This window comes from Pithys albifrons, chromosome 12 (assembly GCF_047495875.1).
Source record: "Pithys albifrons albifrons isolate INPA30051 chromosome 12, PitAlb_v1, whole genome shotgun sequence".
Classification (NCBI taxonomy): Eukaryota; Metazoa; Chordata; class Aves; order Passeriformes; family Thamnophilidae; genus Pithys; species Pithys albifrons.
The window spans coordinates 9532882-9550871 of record NC_092469.1 but is presented as its reverse complement, the minus strand read 5'-3'; the positions used below and the strand labels follow the sequence as shown (position 1 = coordinate 9550871).

The 17990-nt window shown below is 38.4% G+C and overlaps 1 protein-coding gene across 2 annotated transcripts in view; it reads right to left on the bottom strand.

The window, feature by feature from the left end:
* NKD1 (NKD inhibitor of WNT signaling pathway 1) overlaps window positions 1-17990 on the bottom strand; it is a 111462-nt gene that overhangs the window by 15882 nt on the left and 77590 nt on the right. The window contains exons 5-6 of one of the 2 annotated variants that reach the window (XM_071567411.1): window positions 7359-7465; window positions 4720-4815 (exon numbers count right to left, since the gene is read on the bottom strand). In XM_071567411.1, coding sequence (XP_071423512.1) covers window positions 4720-4815; window positions 7359-7465 — 203 coding nt within the window. The remainder of the gene's footprint in view (window positions 1-4719; window positions 4816-7358; window positions 7466-17990) is intronic. The other variant, XM_071567412.1, reaches the window with a different exon arrangement.

Below are 17990 nucleotides of genomic sequence, written 5' to 3'. Positions count from 1 at the left end.
AAAGTATTTTCATTTACCAGTAGCCTGCGGCAATTAATGTTTCCCTTGAAAGCTGTGCTACACAGAATATTATCTGTACTTAAATTCCTAAATCTTCTGAGTTTACTTTCTACCCACCAACCTGAGTGTTTCACTGTCCACAAGAAATCTGGCAACAAAGATCAAGAATAAAAGCTAGTTAAATTTTCCTCTCTTCTGATACACCAACCAGTTTGACTCAGAGCCCACCTACCAAAGAATCTAACTTTTCTGTATAGTGGGGTACGAGTTTTACTAGTCATGTGATTTTGGAACTGCTTTGCTTAAGATGGCTTGGCACTTCCCACACACAAAGTTTCATCCCACATTTCACAAACTTTTTACATGAAAAATAAACAAGAATAGGTTTTTTACTGTTGCTCACTTTTTCAAAAATAAAAAGAAATTGGATTTTTTTTTTTTACTGAAATGTACTTTGAAACTATTTTTAGTTACAAATCATTGTGGATTTTTAAAATACTGTATAAAATGGGTAAAGAAAAACACGAATTAACAAAAAAACTGAAATATTTCTCTCCTTCACAGCAAACTGATTATATTTAGAGAGGAAGTATGCTGCATGAGTAACTTCTGAAGGGCTTCTGGGATGCAGAATTTCTACTGGGATACCTAGTTTAATCAAGTAAAAAACCTGAAACTATAATATTTTTCCACAAAGAGGAAAACAAATGCTTGCTGGGTAGTATCCAAACAGCCAGCACATGCCATATTCAGATTTATTTGTGTTTTGCTTATTGAACACCATAGTTGGTTTTTCCAGAGTAAAGGATTTATCAGTGTTAATCTGCATGTTTTCCCCATCCTATTTTATCAAGCAGCTAATACAAGAAAGTATATTAAAAAAAAGCAATTTTAATAGATTGCCAGAAATATTTCCATTAGACATATTAAAAAGTGAACAGTTCAGGCCACATGTGTGCTGCACTCAGACACGTATCTGCAGGATACTTTACAGGTTCTCAGTAGGGGAGTAGCAGTAATTTAGAACATTCAGAGAAACCAATGGGTCTGAAAACAGAACAAGAGCATTGAAGTACTTCTCATTCCTTACAGAAGTTATGTGACTAAGGAAGTCCCTATTCTAGGTAGTAATTTCTGTTGCTAAGAAATAATAGTGATACAGTGACAACTCTATTTTTCCCATATTATCATACTTACTGTCAAAGGACTGGCTAGCAAACCATAGAATCTGTGAAAGAAACTCATAGGCTTTTCCAGTAGAATTAATTTAACAGAATGAGATATTTGCACCAAAAAAAAAAAAGGGGGGGGGGGGGGGCCTAAAAAACCCCCAACCTCCAGCCTAGCCTAAAAAAAAAACAAAACAAAACAAAACTCCAAAACACACAAACACCTCAAACTCCACTGTGAGTTTAGAGACACTGAAAGAAAACATTCAGTAACTTTTCTTGGAGAGAATTCTTTGACTGTCCTTAAAACCAAAAGGGAAAATCATATTTTCTTTTAATTTTTCTTTTTGGCACAAATCCAGTGAATCTCATGGCTGAAACGACAGCTGCTCTGATACAGATGGGCACTGCTCCTCAATCTCTTGGGTCCATTGCTCTTTCTGTATCCTGAGTTAATGTGAGGTTGGCAAACATAGTGAAAGCCAACAACTTTCAAGATAATGGTCAGGTCAAGAAATGGTAGCCCCCAAAAAGCCAATATCCTTCCCCAAGTCAACAATTTGGTGCTGAGTTCTGACTGCAGATATAACCTCAAAACCGTGTCATTCATCAGAGAATATGAGCAAAAAAATTAGAAAGGGAAAGAACAAGACACAAAGGAAGCATAAGAGCAAAACTGGGAATTTAATGTAAGACACAAAGAACATTTTTAGCATTAAAAATGCATGAAGAGAAACATCAATATCAGTTCATTACCTTTCCCTTGGAAAAAGATAAATACAAATGTCTCATTTGTACTTTGTTTGTACTCTGATTTTTACATACAGCAGGATATTTTTATTGCAACATCTGCTCTGTTTGATCACATTTGTTTTTGAATCATTCTTATTTGGAACGTGAAAGGAGCTTCACTTGCTATCTACTCAAAAACTACTATGGAACAAATTCCTTTTTTCAGTCCTGACAAGCAACTTTCTTGTGTGTTTATTCCTGTGCAGCCGCTCACCAAAGAAACTCAGTTTTTCAAGGACTGCAAAAAAAACCCCCCAAAACAACACAAACAAACCCAAAAAAGCAAGCTAGTGTTTATGAAGTATAATTACACTCAAAGAGCTCAATAAAAAACCTCATGGATCAAAACACATTAGTTCAATTATTCAAGTTTCAAGTCCGATTACAAATATTCGTGTGAAGATAATTACAGTGCAGCTGTCAGTTCTGAAAAGGCCTGTTGTACATAATGAATTGTCCTCTTACGGCTTAAGGAATGAAGCGAAACATTATTAGCCAAGTTCTGTTATATACATATTAGAGCAGGAAAAGTTATCTCCCACTAAACCAAAAGAACAGAAAAACTGTCATCTTCTATGACAGAAAAAGCAGTAGTTTAATAACATAGAGTAATGCTAATTTATAATTTGTCATCCCAATAATTATGCTTTCATAATGGGTGTATCTCCTCAAGAAGCATGACCAGATGTGAATTTCTAATTATAAGGACTACAGAATAAGTCATACAGACTCGAAGAGGATATCAAAGCAACATTAAGTTCTGAAGACATTGTTATGATCCAGAAGAAATTTCACTAAGATGGACTTTGATCCTACAGTGATTTGTCATTTTGTAAAATCCAGCAGGAAATTTTATCAGCTAAATAAGTATCTTATTTACAATTTTCAAATATTAAAAAAAAACATTCAGCCCACTTGTAAAATTGCAACCCACATGTGTGTCTCTTACAAACTTAATTTAACACTGTGGATTCCTTTGTAAACTCTGTGGATATGAAGGCCTATTCTTTAAATACAACGACAAAGAAGTGTGTAACATAAATAGGAACATCCACAATGGTGCATACTATTTGTTTCTATCTTTGGTCACAAGTAAGAGATGAAAATTATCAACCTATTTGGTCCCTTGGTTAGAAGAATTTTTTTTGGCACAGGTTCAAGACTGAATGTATCAACCTCCGGACCTCAGAGTACTATAATTTTCAAGCCCTGCACAGATTTGGTTTCAGTTAAACTGCAGTCTGCTTTTGTAGAAGGGAGAGGTAGAATTTGGCTGTAACATATTCTCTAAGTACAGTCAAATTAAGCCCTTTTGTGTACCACAAAATCACAAATAATTATTGTATACATACTTGAAAGCATAGTTGCATTATGTTCAGCACATGGAACTCCCACTGACATTAATGGGTATTCCAAGCCTGAATGTAAAAGCCACTCATGTGTGTGGGGTTTTATGTGTTTTTCCCCTACTTTTGAGAGTCATGATAATCTTGTAGTGAAGTCATAGCCTTGGGACTCAAAAGACCTGGGTTCAATCTGCCACTAGGTTCTTGTAAGACTTTGAGCAAGTTATTTCATTTTTCTAGTCTCTGTTTCCCATATATTAACAAATACAATACCACTTCCTCACCCCACCCCCCCTTTGTCCTCCCTCTCTGTATCTTGCATCTTCCTATTTGAAACTCTGTACTTCACCTGCAACCCTTCATCTGCTTGTTCTCTTGCACAAGGGGCATAGATTGCACTCCAGTATTCATAGCACTATCAGAGTGGAGACAATAAAAGTAGCCTAGTAATGATGTTTGAACACATGTTAAAACCCCTGAACAACCACCACATTTGACAATTTGTTCATAAATGTCAAAAGATATTTGCTTCAGTCTTACAGGAAAGAATTCTGTCCTCAGTTGATTTCTAAGGCCACCAGACTTTCAGTGCTTTCACTACTCCTTTCAATCAGTTTTTAGCAATTGTTACAGCCACCAGCATATGAGCTAAGAGAGAAAAACCCTTTGATTTCCAGTTTATTATCTAAAAGCATGGGAGCTAGTAAACACACCTCAGAAAAATTCAGTGACAGCACATGGCAGTAAATTTCAAGTAAAAGACATTCTTTTAGATGAAATATTATTCAATTTGGGTAGAAATAGTTCCAAAAAGGACTGTGGCCTAATCCTCTTATGTGGCTTCTCACTTGCACAGGAAATGTGACTTGGAGACATCCTGATAATAAAAAGTCAGGTATGCTTTGACAGCCATTTACTATGGTCTCCAACAAACGTCATCAGTGTTATTTATACTTGGAGGGAGAAGGCAGAGATCAGCCCAATATTCATGAAAACAATAGAGCAGTATAGTTAGTACTATTGGAAAGAATGTCAGCAAGCAACTCTGCTATTTGGTTAGCTTAACTTGGAGAAGCAGGAGAGAAGCAAGAACAATATACATTTGCAAGGGTTTATTTTGACAGTGTGTTTAGCTGTTCAGTTGTTTCAGATATTTTTCCTCCTCAAATGCCAGCGCTATTTCTTAAAGGCTAATCTCAGGTATTAAACAACAACCAGCTTAAAAAATGGTACAGTACATCTGAAAACAGTAAACTGCTGGTGGGATTGTTTCTAGGAGGGAAGGGTCCATGGAAACTGCTGTTTAAGTTGGCAGGACACCTCTGTTTCATAGAAGAAAGAGTGTTCCTGTTATAAAACACTTCTTTTATTAGCAAACGCTGCACATAAAGGGGCAGCTGTACTTTGCTTACCTCACGTGTGACTCTTCCGTTGTTATCAAAGTCATACAGTGTGAAGGTCCATTCTTGCCTGTTATCTTCCTCTACAGACACATCACATTGCAATTCCTAAGAAACATGCAAAGAGCAGCTGATTACCTAAAGCAAAAGGCCTGTTTGCAGAGGACACTCTCCATAGAAGGAGGCTGCTTGCTTTCTTCCTTTCTCCCTCCCTCGAGGGAGAAAGCTTTCAGGATATATCCCAGAAAGGCCTCTGGTTCACCACAAGGAAGAGGTCTCATCACAATCACATAACAATCCTAACTCTCTGGGCTACACTTCAGAGAATTCACAACATGCTTTCTACGACATTGTAGAAAACAGAAAAAGGTACAAGAAAACTACTCCCTGAAGCTCTTGAAATACAGTAAGATTTCCCACTAAAAAGTGAGAAGGAAAACTGTTTAACTCAGAAAGACAACACACTACAGGGCCAGGAGCAGGGATTAATACAGCATGGACACAAATCTCCACCAGTGAGACCAGTCCTTGACACAGATATTTGATAAGCAAAGATTGTCAGAGTTAGTGCAGTACAGCATCATGCCACTGAAGCTCCTGAAATGGAGCCTGCCCGTGAACTGGCAAGTTAAGAATGACCTGGGAGTAGTGCCTGCTCTGTATTTTAACTGTGCTTCTGTTAGTCAGAGTGTGATCTGTGGAAAGCCTGAAAGAATCAATTTGTTAAAGAGGAAAAAAAATCTGCAAACCAAAACCAAGACTTCAGTCAAGAACAAAGGATGCACTTTGACTCCAGTCACCTGGGTGCAAATTGTTTGCTGTCTCTCAAGGCCTGTGCAATCAGAATTATCCAGAGCCACAAAAAGGGAAAACAGAGTAGTTACAGTGCAATTAAATGAAAGTCACTGTATGCAAGTGAAATAAACAGCTCCAAATAACTTCTGCATGATAGATCTCAAAATACCTGGTTGATCTGACATGAAACCAATTCCCTACAGCAGTTACGGTACCCCTGTCCCCTGCCGAGTTCAAAGGCAGTCTTCTCTCGGTTGTAACAAGCCCAGCGAAGAGCTGCCAAATGCCCCACACTCCACTGTGGAAACACAGTTTCGTGTTACATAAACATTACCGGCCCCTTTAGAAGCCAAATCGCATCCACCTCAGATTTAGACCTCTTGTCACAACACTTGCATTTCTGATTCTTTTATACCTTTGAAACATTTACCAATCTCTTAGCTCCTAGCTTACATAGCTGGAAAACTTTCATTTGTAGAACAAGAGAAAAAATACCAATACTTGGTTTCTTGCCACATATTAATACTTCCCTGACCCACATTGCCTAACATAACATCTTGATGTGAGGATGTGCTCTGCTTAGTTAAGAGCCATGGAAACCTTCCCTGCATTAGTCACGGTGCCGAGTACCAAGTGCTAACCTTTATGGCATGCCAAGAACTACTTGGGAACAAACGCAGACTTTGCCGGCACAGCGGAGTTGCAGCTACTCTGGCACCAACCATGTTGACAGGTGTCCTCCAGCATTCAAATATCGAGGCACTGTTAATTGCAATTTATCATGCCTTCTCGGTCTGCAAATGTCTGCTACTCAAGGTAGAATATAAAATGTGCCTAGAAAAAGAGTTAGCACTGTGCAAAAAAAAAAAAAAAAAAAAAAAAAAAGGCAGGAAAATCATCTCTTCCCAGAAGGCACACAAGCACCTAGCAATACCTGGACTGCCCATGGGAAACCTACCTTCTCTTAATCAGACATAAAAGAGTAAAAAAGGAATTGTACCAGACTACTCAGTCTGCTCTAGAGAAGGCAATGAACACTCGAGCCATGCTGCAAGGTGGCTGCATGGTCTTTTAAACAGCAATTGAGGAAACGCAAAGCTCATTACTGTGACAGGCTGACAGCACTGAAAGGCAGAAGTTTGCCATGTCTGGTACAGTTCAGAGATGAAAATTCATGCTGTTTCTTGCCAGTACTAGAATATCTCCCTCCTCACCAAGACAGACAACCCACCAGCTGGATGACAGCACATTTTAATACTCATATTTATTAAATCATTCCCTGTATAAACAAAATCCAGCAACTACACACAATGCCTGGCAGTTGTATGATGTTTGCAAGTCTACAAAGAAACAGACCATTGAACTCATTGCCCTTCTATTCCTCTTGCCATGTGATCAGATGAATTTCCTGTGCAGCATGTCAGAGTCTCTTCACTTTGGAGACTTTTGGGCACAGAAGACCGATCATTACGGAAGCTTTCACAAGCATCTTTTACACCAGGCAGATTTAACCAAGTGCAGTAGTCCATGAAGGTCAATCTTAAGATTTGATAACATGGTAGCTGGCATAACAGATAAAAGGTGAAACCAAAAACCTCTTCTTACTATTCATTTTGCATCCTACAGAGGAACAATCATCATTTGATTCTATCAATAGCTGGAAATAAAAGTCACTAATCATCTCCTAAGAAGTACCAATAGTAAGACACTGAATTGTGCCAATTGTGCTGCCTCCTGTACCCATCACAATCCTTGGGAGCAACAAACATGCATCAGATGACACTATTTGGTCCACAGGTTATTTTTCTACCATAATTATGTCAGTACAGTGAAACTTTAAAATACAGAGGACTTACTTCAAATTTCAGTTGCTTCTTGGAACTTGTGCGTGTGTCACTTTCTTTTTCTGCTTTCTTTTCATCTCCACTGCAAACTCCATCTGTCTTCTCTGGAGGCAAAGCCACTGTGAAAAGCATATTTGAGAAAAACGCTTATAAGGAAATGTCAAAGCAGTCTTATATTTGCAAATCTGTCTTTATATTTAGGGTGAAATTGATTTCAGCAAACTTGTATGAGAGGATCATTATACTTGATTTGCTTTTGTGTTCACTACACATCTGGGATAATTTCAGCAGACAATCTAACAACAGCTTTTGGTACACAGCCTCTCTTACAAACATCACTAGAGTCACAGGAAGTTCAAACACAATATTATGAGAATATAAACCAGCAGAACTGTTACCACAAATAAGTTGAATAATTTGCAAAATATTGAAAGTTAGTGACATATTGCAAAATCACATCACATTCACCAGCAGTGAATGAAGCAATGAAGCTCAAATAAAGTCCTCATTCTGTCCCAATTTGCCTCTTCAAATACACACTAACCTTACTACCTTCCAAGAAGGTAGCACTACCTGACAAAAAGGGTAAGCTGCATTTTTTCAAGTATGTATGAAAAAGCATATTTCACCCAAGTTTCAAGTTAAAACATCATGCACTTGCATAAATCAATAGTAGCCATAAAGAGCATCAATATTAACATCTATCACAACATATCATAACATATCTCAGATGTATAACAGAAAGATATATGCTTCTCATGTGGATTGTAAGACAAATGCCTAGGAGCTTAATAGCTGTGCCTTTGGCTCCTGCACAGGCACACAGCCTTGCACATGAGGAAACCCTATATCTGAAGAAAACCAATTCTATATTCATTAGTGTTATGAAAATATACACAGATTTTTTTAACCCTCCTCTCAAGCTTTTTAGATATGGTTTTTCACACATTCATATACCTCTGACAACAATGTTATGCCCATACTCCATTATATACAGCAACAATCCTGCCTACTCCCCCTAAAACAGCGGATAATGTGAGAACATGGGTCCTAATGTCAACATTTTTTTCTCTTGCACTGCAGCTATGTAGGAACTGTTTCTTCAGGATGCCTTTGTAAGTAGGATCTCACTTAAGTGCCAGTTCAGTCAATTCAGATTCCTTACAAAAAGGGAAACATGAACCCCTCCAGTTCAGGGTGATCCATTTCATGCTGTGTTTACTCTGTGGCTCTGCTGGTGTTCCACACTGCTAAGCTGCCTCCCAAGCACTCTTCCAGGAAAGCAAGTCACTAACACGCTAGAAATTAAGATACTCTCTTAGCCATTCCCCAAGACTTTCTTTCATGTTTAAAATAGATCAGCTTCAAAACATACAAACAACACCTCTACCCCCTCAAAAACCAAAACAATATCTTTCTATTATCCTATCTTTATACTCAGAACTTCCAGAAGCCAAGATTTCTGCCACAACAGTCACATTGCCACACTGCAATACATATCACATTGTCTAGTTTCATTTCTTTGTTTAAATTTAACATTATTGTATTACATTTGTTTGTTTGTTTTCAAAACTGTGATATACAATGATGGGTGTGCAGTACAGAAAGGGGGAATGAGGTAGAAATTGTAACCTTTGGAATTTCCCAACTTCTAAACTTATTTGCAGTTTTGATGTTATGCTAACACCAGCTCACCAACACACACATGTAATTTGCATTGTACAAATGCAAGCAGACACAGTATTTATTATATACACAAACTGACATGCTGATACCCTTTGATTTTCACTCAAGTCATGTTAGGATTCCCTACACCAACCATAAGCTAAGTAGGAAGGTCAGACAAAGGAAGACAAAGCTGGCTTCGCAGCAGTTTCTTCCCTGATCCTTTTAACTTGCTATTATTGGACAAGCAGGGACTGTTTCTTAGGAGGTTTTTGTACAGTGTTTATCATAGTTAAGGCACATATTAAAACATATATTACTTACAATACATAACTTTAAAATGTATCTGAACAAGCACCATTTGCTTTATACTCACTTTGTCCATAAATACAACTCAACACTCCTGGAAGTTCAAAGCTAAGGCCACAAAAAGACCTCCATAAAACAAAAGCCAACATTTGTTTGTCTACCTTAGTCCAGCTTCCTTGTTTCCTTCTAAATTCAACAAGAAATTAAAAGATAACATGGGCCTTTGTAACAAGGACTATCACACTGACAGTGGTTCTTCATAGCTACCCGAGGTTCATTTATCCCTGTCATTGGTCCTTTCTATGCCCAGTTATAAGCTGACAGGAACATTTGTAAGAGAGGCTTTTGCAATCCCTCACAATCTTGCTCTAGAGAATGTGGAATAAACAAAAGCTGAGCACGTATGGCCCCTATCTTTGTTGTGACAGTGGACAGCCAATTGGAAAAAAAATCTACCGCTATTGTCACACATTCTTCTAAATGTTTAAAGGTATGTAATTGCCAAAAGACTTCTACAGTGGTCTTTTATCTGTTTAGGCAGAGCAACCAAAATGACAATGGCATAGCAAACAACATTAGGCTGAGAGCACTGAGGAGCAGATCCCGCACAAGGTGACTGTTTCCTGCCCCAATGCCCTCTGTTGGGTTATTCTGTCAAAACAAAGTATCTTACAGGGCATTCCCTCCTTTTCACCACTACACTCTTGCACTGTGATGAAAGCCACTGGCATATCCAAAGGGCACGAGAGTTCCACAGTCCACTGGGTGCTTCAGAGAGGAACAGCACAGAGTTACTTTCTGGTTTCAGGAACAGCCCTTCCACTGGCACGTTTAATAACCTGTCTGGATGTACAATTTGTGTATTCAGATAGGAAGCTTTTGCTTTCATGTATAATTTATGTACTAGAGGAAAAAATGTGCACTGACAAATTAGTCTTTTTAAAAAAACAAGGGTTCAGCTATTGGGGAAGGAGGGGATACATCTTGCAGTACACTCCTTGAGAGAGTTTAAATACTGTATGCCAGAAATTATCCTCTTTGAGCTTCGTTGACCTTTGATCTGAAGAACTCACTGGCCTTGCTGCTCCAGGGAATTATCCTTTGAAATCAGTTACTCATTTTGGAGCTCAAATGAAATGGGGAGATCTGGTGATCTCATCCTGATGTCAAGTTTCATTCAGCAAAGAAAAATAAGATCTAAATGAGGAAACTTTAAAAGGGAATATGGGATATTAAAATCGTATTTACCAGTGATCAAAAAATGTGTCTGTTCATATATCCTCGTGTGCCTTATCCAAACCCAATGCACATTTAAAAATACATACTGTTTTGTCTGAGAAGGGAAAGATAAGTCTTTGGTATCTTGCTTCTATACTTAGTTTTGACTATTGACATGTGCTCAATTTCATGAAGGATACAAACACATGCTGAACCCACTTATAAATAAAATGAGAATGTCTGCTTGGGGCAGTTAAAACTGGCAGCCTGTAAACAGAGATCCACCAGTGAGCTGCATGCCAAAGTTCAGATATATTCACAATGTGAGCTTCCTTTCAGCTCTGCCAATGATATTAAACTGGGCCAGACAAGATAGCTATCTCAAAGGAGTGTGGAGAATTAATAGACTTGTGTTTCCAAAGTCTAGGCCATCAGAAATAGGTCCATGTACAGTATATCATCTGTGCAAAAATTCTTTACTTACCTCCCTGCTCAGATAACAAGTTCTGACACAGAAAACGTGCTACATAGACAAATACCCTTGTTGTGGGAATCCACAACTGGAGGGGAAAAGAAGTATATATATTGCTTCTCATGGGAATAACCATATGCTCTCAAAAACAATGTTCCCTAAAAGAATGTTTCATGAATTGAAATACTGCATATGTTTTCTTTATTATGTTTTTTCCTTGTTCATTATTAATGGTCTTGTATTCACTTCTATAACCTTAAGACACTATAAAAATGCGTCTGGACAATATTTGAAATTGGAAGGACAATAAAGGAAAAATATTAAGTTGGAAAAATTGTGAAATACCATTCTTTCATGAAAACAAACTGACTGGCTTAAGTGTACTAGCAGATGTTTCTCTCTATGATTGTTAATTACTACCATGCAATTGTTCCTAATTGAAGTGGGGGAGGAAGAGAGGGAGAGAATGAACACTAGCTTAAAGATAGTAAGACTCATGCCAGAAGAATTAGATCTTTTTTCTTTTTTTTTCAGTTTTTTTTTTCATTCCTAAGGGAAAGGGGTAATAATTCAAAATGCTCCTTAGGAATCACCAAAATATGCCAGAAATAAGGTAAACTGCTGTGCTGTGTGTATTGAATGAGCATAGAATAGTAAGTTTCAGGCAGTCAAACCATTCTTCTCTCGCCTCCATCCTGCATCTGAGAATAACGGAGAAATAAATGAAAGCACCAAAATAGAGCTGCACTCAGGTGGAAAAGTGAATGTTTAAACTTTCACTCTCACCCAGGTGGTTTGTCATTCCACATTTCTCAAAGGCTCATTCCAGCAAAGCACCATGCTCTTTATCAAGTGATCTTCCTTCTCAGAGTAAGGACAGTTTCACTCTGTTTTTCAACTGTACTTAGCGTTAACAGGATCCTGTGGCCAGAATCAAAGAAGGATGCAAATCTGATGGATGTTCAGGTCTAAGTCATGGCTGCCAACCCCAAATTTGCACAGCAGTTAGGAGAACTCAGGCTAAAGACAAACTACTTCAGAGCCTCTTTGTGATGACAACCATTCCAAAAGGTATGTGATTATTACATTGCCTTAATTCAAAAAGCAGAACTGTGGGAGAACCTATGCAACTCCACAATGATAAATCATGACTGGACATTAGCAGTGATGTCTTAACCCTATCCTAATGGCAAGGTAAAATCAGAGAGGTGACAAAAATGACATCTATGAAAGTCAGCATCTGGCATACATGAAACCAAACCTTTGAAGTGAAATATTATTAGCCTTCCTCTCATGTTGGACAGACTGGATTCCACAGCAATTGTTTAAAACTACTACCAGAAACACAGGAACAGAATTATCTGTACATAGAGAAAAAAACAAACCTTGAACCTGAGACTTGTGGGGGAGAAGGATGAAAGGCAAATTTAAAAATGATGTATCAAGACATGGAGATGAAGGTATAACACTTCCATAACAGCTCAAATTGAACTTCAGTAGCAATATTTGACTCATGGAATTGAGGAAAGAGCTGACCCAACTGAGCTCAGCAGTAAAATTCCTACTGACATCAGTAGGTTAGGGGTTTCCCTTCCATTTACAGATCTAACAGATGCAGCAGAATTTAAAGACTATGACAACTAAAGGGATAAAAAGAGAATTAATTTCATTGTTTTTTTCCAGAAGTCTCTGATGTCTAAACTGTCTGGTTTTGTCAACATTTTTTTCACTGCAAATCAGGTTTGACAAACATAACTGACATTCCTCACTGACTGCACAATATCCAGAGCAGTAACAGCCACATTTGAAAGTCTAAATTGAGGGGAAGTCCTTTAATTAATTACATTCACATTCAGATTTCACTTTTAAGTTATCCTGGAGGCCATGGATTAAGAAATATCACCCCCGTTAAGTTCACATTTTGTTTTAATCCACTGAGTTAATTGAAATGCATCCCTGATGGAGATAACTTTGCTTGAGGAAAGGTCCTCTTCTCCAGTGGCAAATGAACATAAGAAGAATGGCACCAGGAAGAGAGTAACATTCCTGTTCCACAGGCACCAGAGCAAGTGTGTAGGAAAACAGGCTTGTGCTGGGTCAGTGCCAAAAGCATGTATTCAACTTTCCCTGTCTAAAAGCTGAAGCTGATGAATTAGACACACCCTTCAAAACAACAAAGATCTCTGAAACTTATTGTAGGGAAATTAATTATCTGTTCTAAGTCCAGTGGGACAAGCCAAAACCAATTTAGCAGGAGCTGTGCTAGTAGTGCCTTGTACCGGTCTGGGATGGGTATTTCAACCTGAAAATATGGAGAGAAGTCATTTTCTTCTATTTTGAGGTTTCCTGCTGAAGGTTACAACACAAATAAAGGTTCAATTGCACACCATAGGGTGAAAAAAACCCAAGATTGTCACAAGACTTACTGCCAGAACCTGACCAGGGGAAGGTAGAGCTGAAGGGCAGTGACTCAGACCTTGTGACAGCTTGCAAAAAACAAAACACAAAACAACAAAAATAGACAACCAAAACATACTTAATCACTCAGGCATCGAATAATAATTCTATATGATAAGACACCACTAGGACACTGAGGAGTGGCTAAACTGAAATTCACTTGAATATTCAGAAAACATCTGAATATTATAAATTTAGTCAAACTCACAGGTCTGTGCAACACCACCTCTCTTAAAGGTTCAATTCCTTTTGCCAACCCCAATTATTTGACATTTTTAAGTAGAACCATTTTCAAGCCCTGATACAGAATCACAGGTCTGCCTTGCCCTTTTTTTTGGCCATTATGTCAGGCAGGAGGGGAGGGTGGGGTGGATTGTATTATTATTTCTTAGAAAAAAACCTTTTTGCACTCAAGATGCAGATACAAAGGACAATATGGTCTCTCTCTGCTAACTAGGGTGTAACTCATACATGCTTATACACTAAAGCTAGATTTCTCACACTCTTTCTGAAGTGAGTTGCTAAAGGGAGGGAGTTTGCTGAATTTTGCCAGATTATGATTCCCTTTTCCAATTAGTTCCCCAACTGGCTGTATTTCATCAACAGAAACTGCCAGATTAAATGCCTTACTTGACCATCTTCACCCAATACACTTTGATGTTCAGTTCTCAAGCTTCAAAATACCTTTTGGATGAAGATCAGACAGCATGAAACAGAATTACTAATTAATTAAGCAAAGTTAAATTTTAAACACTGTTTGTTGTGTTAGCCAAAAGCCCGAACAGAACAGTCTTTTGTTTTTCCTTCCTCATTGGAGATCAAAGAATATAATTTCTCACTCCCCTCCCCTAACTTAAAAAAAAAAACCAACAAAACACAACAAAACAAAAAATACAAAACAAAAAACAAGGAGCAGGGAGAACATGACAATGGGAAAGAATCTCCCTAAGCTTTGGTCGGAATAGTTCAGGATGATACCTGTAGCAGTAGGATTTGTGTTTGATCAGTAGACATATCAAAAGCTACATGAACAGAATGCAATCTGCTGTATCTGTAACATTTAACATGAGTAAGTACTTCTTAAGTGAAAATTGTCACTGTCATATGGACCACTTACCACTTTCTAACAATATTATATGTCCCTGGAGCTCTGAGGGGGCCTGTGAAGCACCGAATTCTGTTGCTGAACAGTGACAGATGGGGATATCAACTGATCACTTGTGACTGACTTAAAGCAAAAGAATAAAGACTTCTCTGAAGATGGTCATTCACTGATTTTTGTTAGTAGCTGGTAATAATTTTGCTTTTTGAAAATTCCTTCTCAGTGTAAGTTGCAGATATGCATGTTCACATAAGATATTCTATCTTGAATTTCCTTTGTCTCTTTGGGTTTCTTTTTTCCCCGTGAGATTCACAAGGGAAGAAAAAGAAGAAAGAAATCCAGCCACTACATAACCCTTTATTCAAATGAGGGCTGAGTAGGTAATGTTATTAATACTGTAGGCTTTGATATCAACTCACTCCCATCTAACTTAGATGTTCAGTGGGAAAATCATGTTTCTACCACCTCTGCTATGATAATGGGGCCTCTAAAGGTATCTGAACTCTAACACTCATTTCATTGGAATTGCTTCCCATGGGGAAGAATGTCACTCTGACCCTCACAACGCTAACCTTTTATGGAGAGCAATGTCATCAACCTGTACTGTAACACTATTTTGGCTGTGATGAATCAGTTGCACGACTGACAGCTCTTTCATAGTTAATATTCAGAAGTAGGTTCAGTGTTCCCATACTCAGAACTCCATATTACTTTGAGAGGTGGGGAAGGAGACAACACAACTGAAAAGCATTATTGTGCATAATATCAACAGCATATACAAGTGCACATACAAGCATACATCTCTTTCCCTTTTCACATTTATACATGGGTAAGGAATGGTATGAGGTGATACTCAACATACTGCAAAATATGCAGAGAAATAAAATTCATCAAAGCTTGACCCAACCACACAAAGTCTAGAGAGCACACAGGATCTCATCAAAAGAAATTATTCCCACAGAGGAAAGGCAGGTATCTGGTCACTGTTATCATTAAGTATACTACAGCCTGAAGACCTAAACCAGAGATGGAAGCCCCCTGTGCTGCAAAGTGCTTGATGTGCAGAAGAGGAGATGGTCTGGAGCATGCTTACAGGACAAGCCAGACCTTCCTGTTGCTCTAGAGAGCCCATATGTTTTGCAACTCAAGATTCAGCTTTCCACTTTGAGCTACTCCTTTGGTGGAAGATCCTATAATATTCTCCTAGACACTGTCACTGTGAATTTGCCTTCAAATGTAGCATCTTGAAATCTGGGCAGCAATCACTACGTGCTAGTGGGTCCTGGACAGCCACTCCTGCAGGGCACAGGCACACAGGACAGGACAGCTGGGTGCTCTGTGCAGCTCCCAGAGGGTTCTGCAGCAGCACAGTGAGCAGGTTCACCTGAACCCTGCTTTGCTAAGAATATCTTTCCCCACCTGGCTGGCTCCACTTTCTGTAAAGGCTTCTTAAAACAACAAAACCAGGGTCTGCAGCACCACACTTCAGCTTTATGCCTCCAAATCCTTAGGCTGGACTGTAATTCGCTCCTAAATACGCCTTTTTCACAAAGTCCAGGACTGCCTTGGCTCCCCTCAGCAATGCCCCTGCCAGCACTGAGCCCTGTGTGCAGCCCCAGCTGCAAGGCACAGCAACACTCTCCACTCCTCCAGAGCCCTGTGAAAATTCCTTGTGTAGCAGCTTTTTACTTCTGGATAGTTTGTTTTACAACTAATATTCCCTTCCTCTCTTTCTGTTACCTTTACAGTTTTAAATCCTTTTTGGTACAAAGTTGAGCACTTGGATGACGTATTTTATTGGTGAAAGGACCTGGATTGCTGGATCTGATTCATAAAGCAAGAAAAAAACTGATTGCTGGTTTAGTTTGTTGTTGTTTTTATTAGGCTGGAGATTGGGACTTTCCATCTAACAAAAGCAGCTGGACTCCAAGCTCTTTCAAGAGTAGAAATGTTGCTTCAGGTTCATTTCCACAACCCCATAGTGCTGCATTTATTATTTGCTTTTACTCACAAACTAGTTGTGGTTACAAAAAAAAAGAAAAAAAAAGAAAAACCACCAAAAAAGCCTTGTCTTCCAAACAAATGACATTTTATCTCTTTCTCCACAGGAGAATAAGGTTGACTGCTACTTGTGCTTTGAGGTTTGGATGTGATTGAGATGAAACATCTGTTAAGAAAAAAGGTGTGGGGGGACTTTTTTCTGCTAAAAATATCATGCTTTTTTTTTTTCCACCAAACTTGAAACATGTGATGAAATTCAACTTTTAAAATATAACCCTGGAGCTACTTGAAACTATAAAAGTCTCCTCAGTATCTGAGGCAAGTCAGAATTTCCACTGTTCAAGCTGGGCTTTTATGAAGAGCAGACTTTAGAAAAAGCTGTAATCTGTCTAGGTAACAAAGGGCACTTGTTCTGCCTGGTGAGGTAAAACTTTGGGTTTCTGTAGCTACTGCAGCAGAAGTGGAGTTGAAACACACGAAAGCACCCTGACTGATACACACTTTGAATTTGGAACAGCAACTTGCAAAGCAATATTCTTGTCATGGAAATTGCCTCCATAGGTCTGCTTCTACACACTTGAGTGTTTGGAAGGTTCAGCAGGAGGACAGGTTGCTGCAGCTAAAACTCTTTGGCCCCAAGGGTCAGGCTTCTATCAAGCCATCTACATAAAACAATGGCTCCTAAATTCAGTCCCAGAAATGCAAGAATGATATAATTCTGTCGTAATGTGTATCCTCTCGTGAGACACTCTGGGATATGAAATCCCTTTGGGCAGGAGAAAAGAGCCTTAACAGGACCATGTACAGAGAATCTAAACAAAAACCTATTGCAGAAAGATACCGAAACCCAGAAAAGGCAGCACTCAATCTCAGTTGTCTGGCCATGTCATGGCTGAGTTAAACACAAGAAAATTTGAACTTTAGGAATGTTTGGGGGTTGCAGCAGGACATATTGCCTATTAAATGCAGTATTCAAGATTTCTAAAAATTAGTGTAGTGTTTCATGTAAAGACAAGGAATCTCAAACAAATATGTTGTCTTTTGAAATATCAAAGACCAAAATTTCTTTCAATTACAAGCACACAAAACTGGAATAATTCCATGAACACCAGCATGAGAGTATTATCTGGTCCAAAATCTTTCCCTGGAAATAAGCACCAGCCTTCATATGGGTATAAAAAACTGCAAGAAAAAAAAAAAGAAAGAAAGAAAGAAGAGAGTCACAAGAGAGTCAGAGAAGAATGGCATTTTGACTCACTTTTCAAAAACATGTTTAATAAAACCTCTATGAACTGTGGTCAAAGCTACAAGAAAAATAACTGGTAATAATCATTGCTGGGAAATTAAAAGTAGAAAAGGACCTTTGTTCAAGTAGAATAAATGAAACCACTGGTATTCATCATGTTTCCAGAGATTGTTT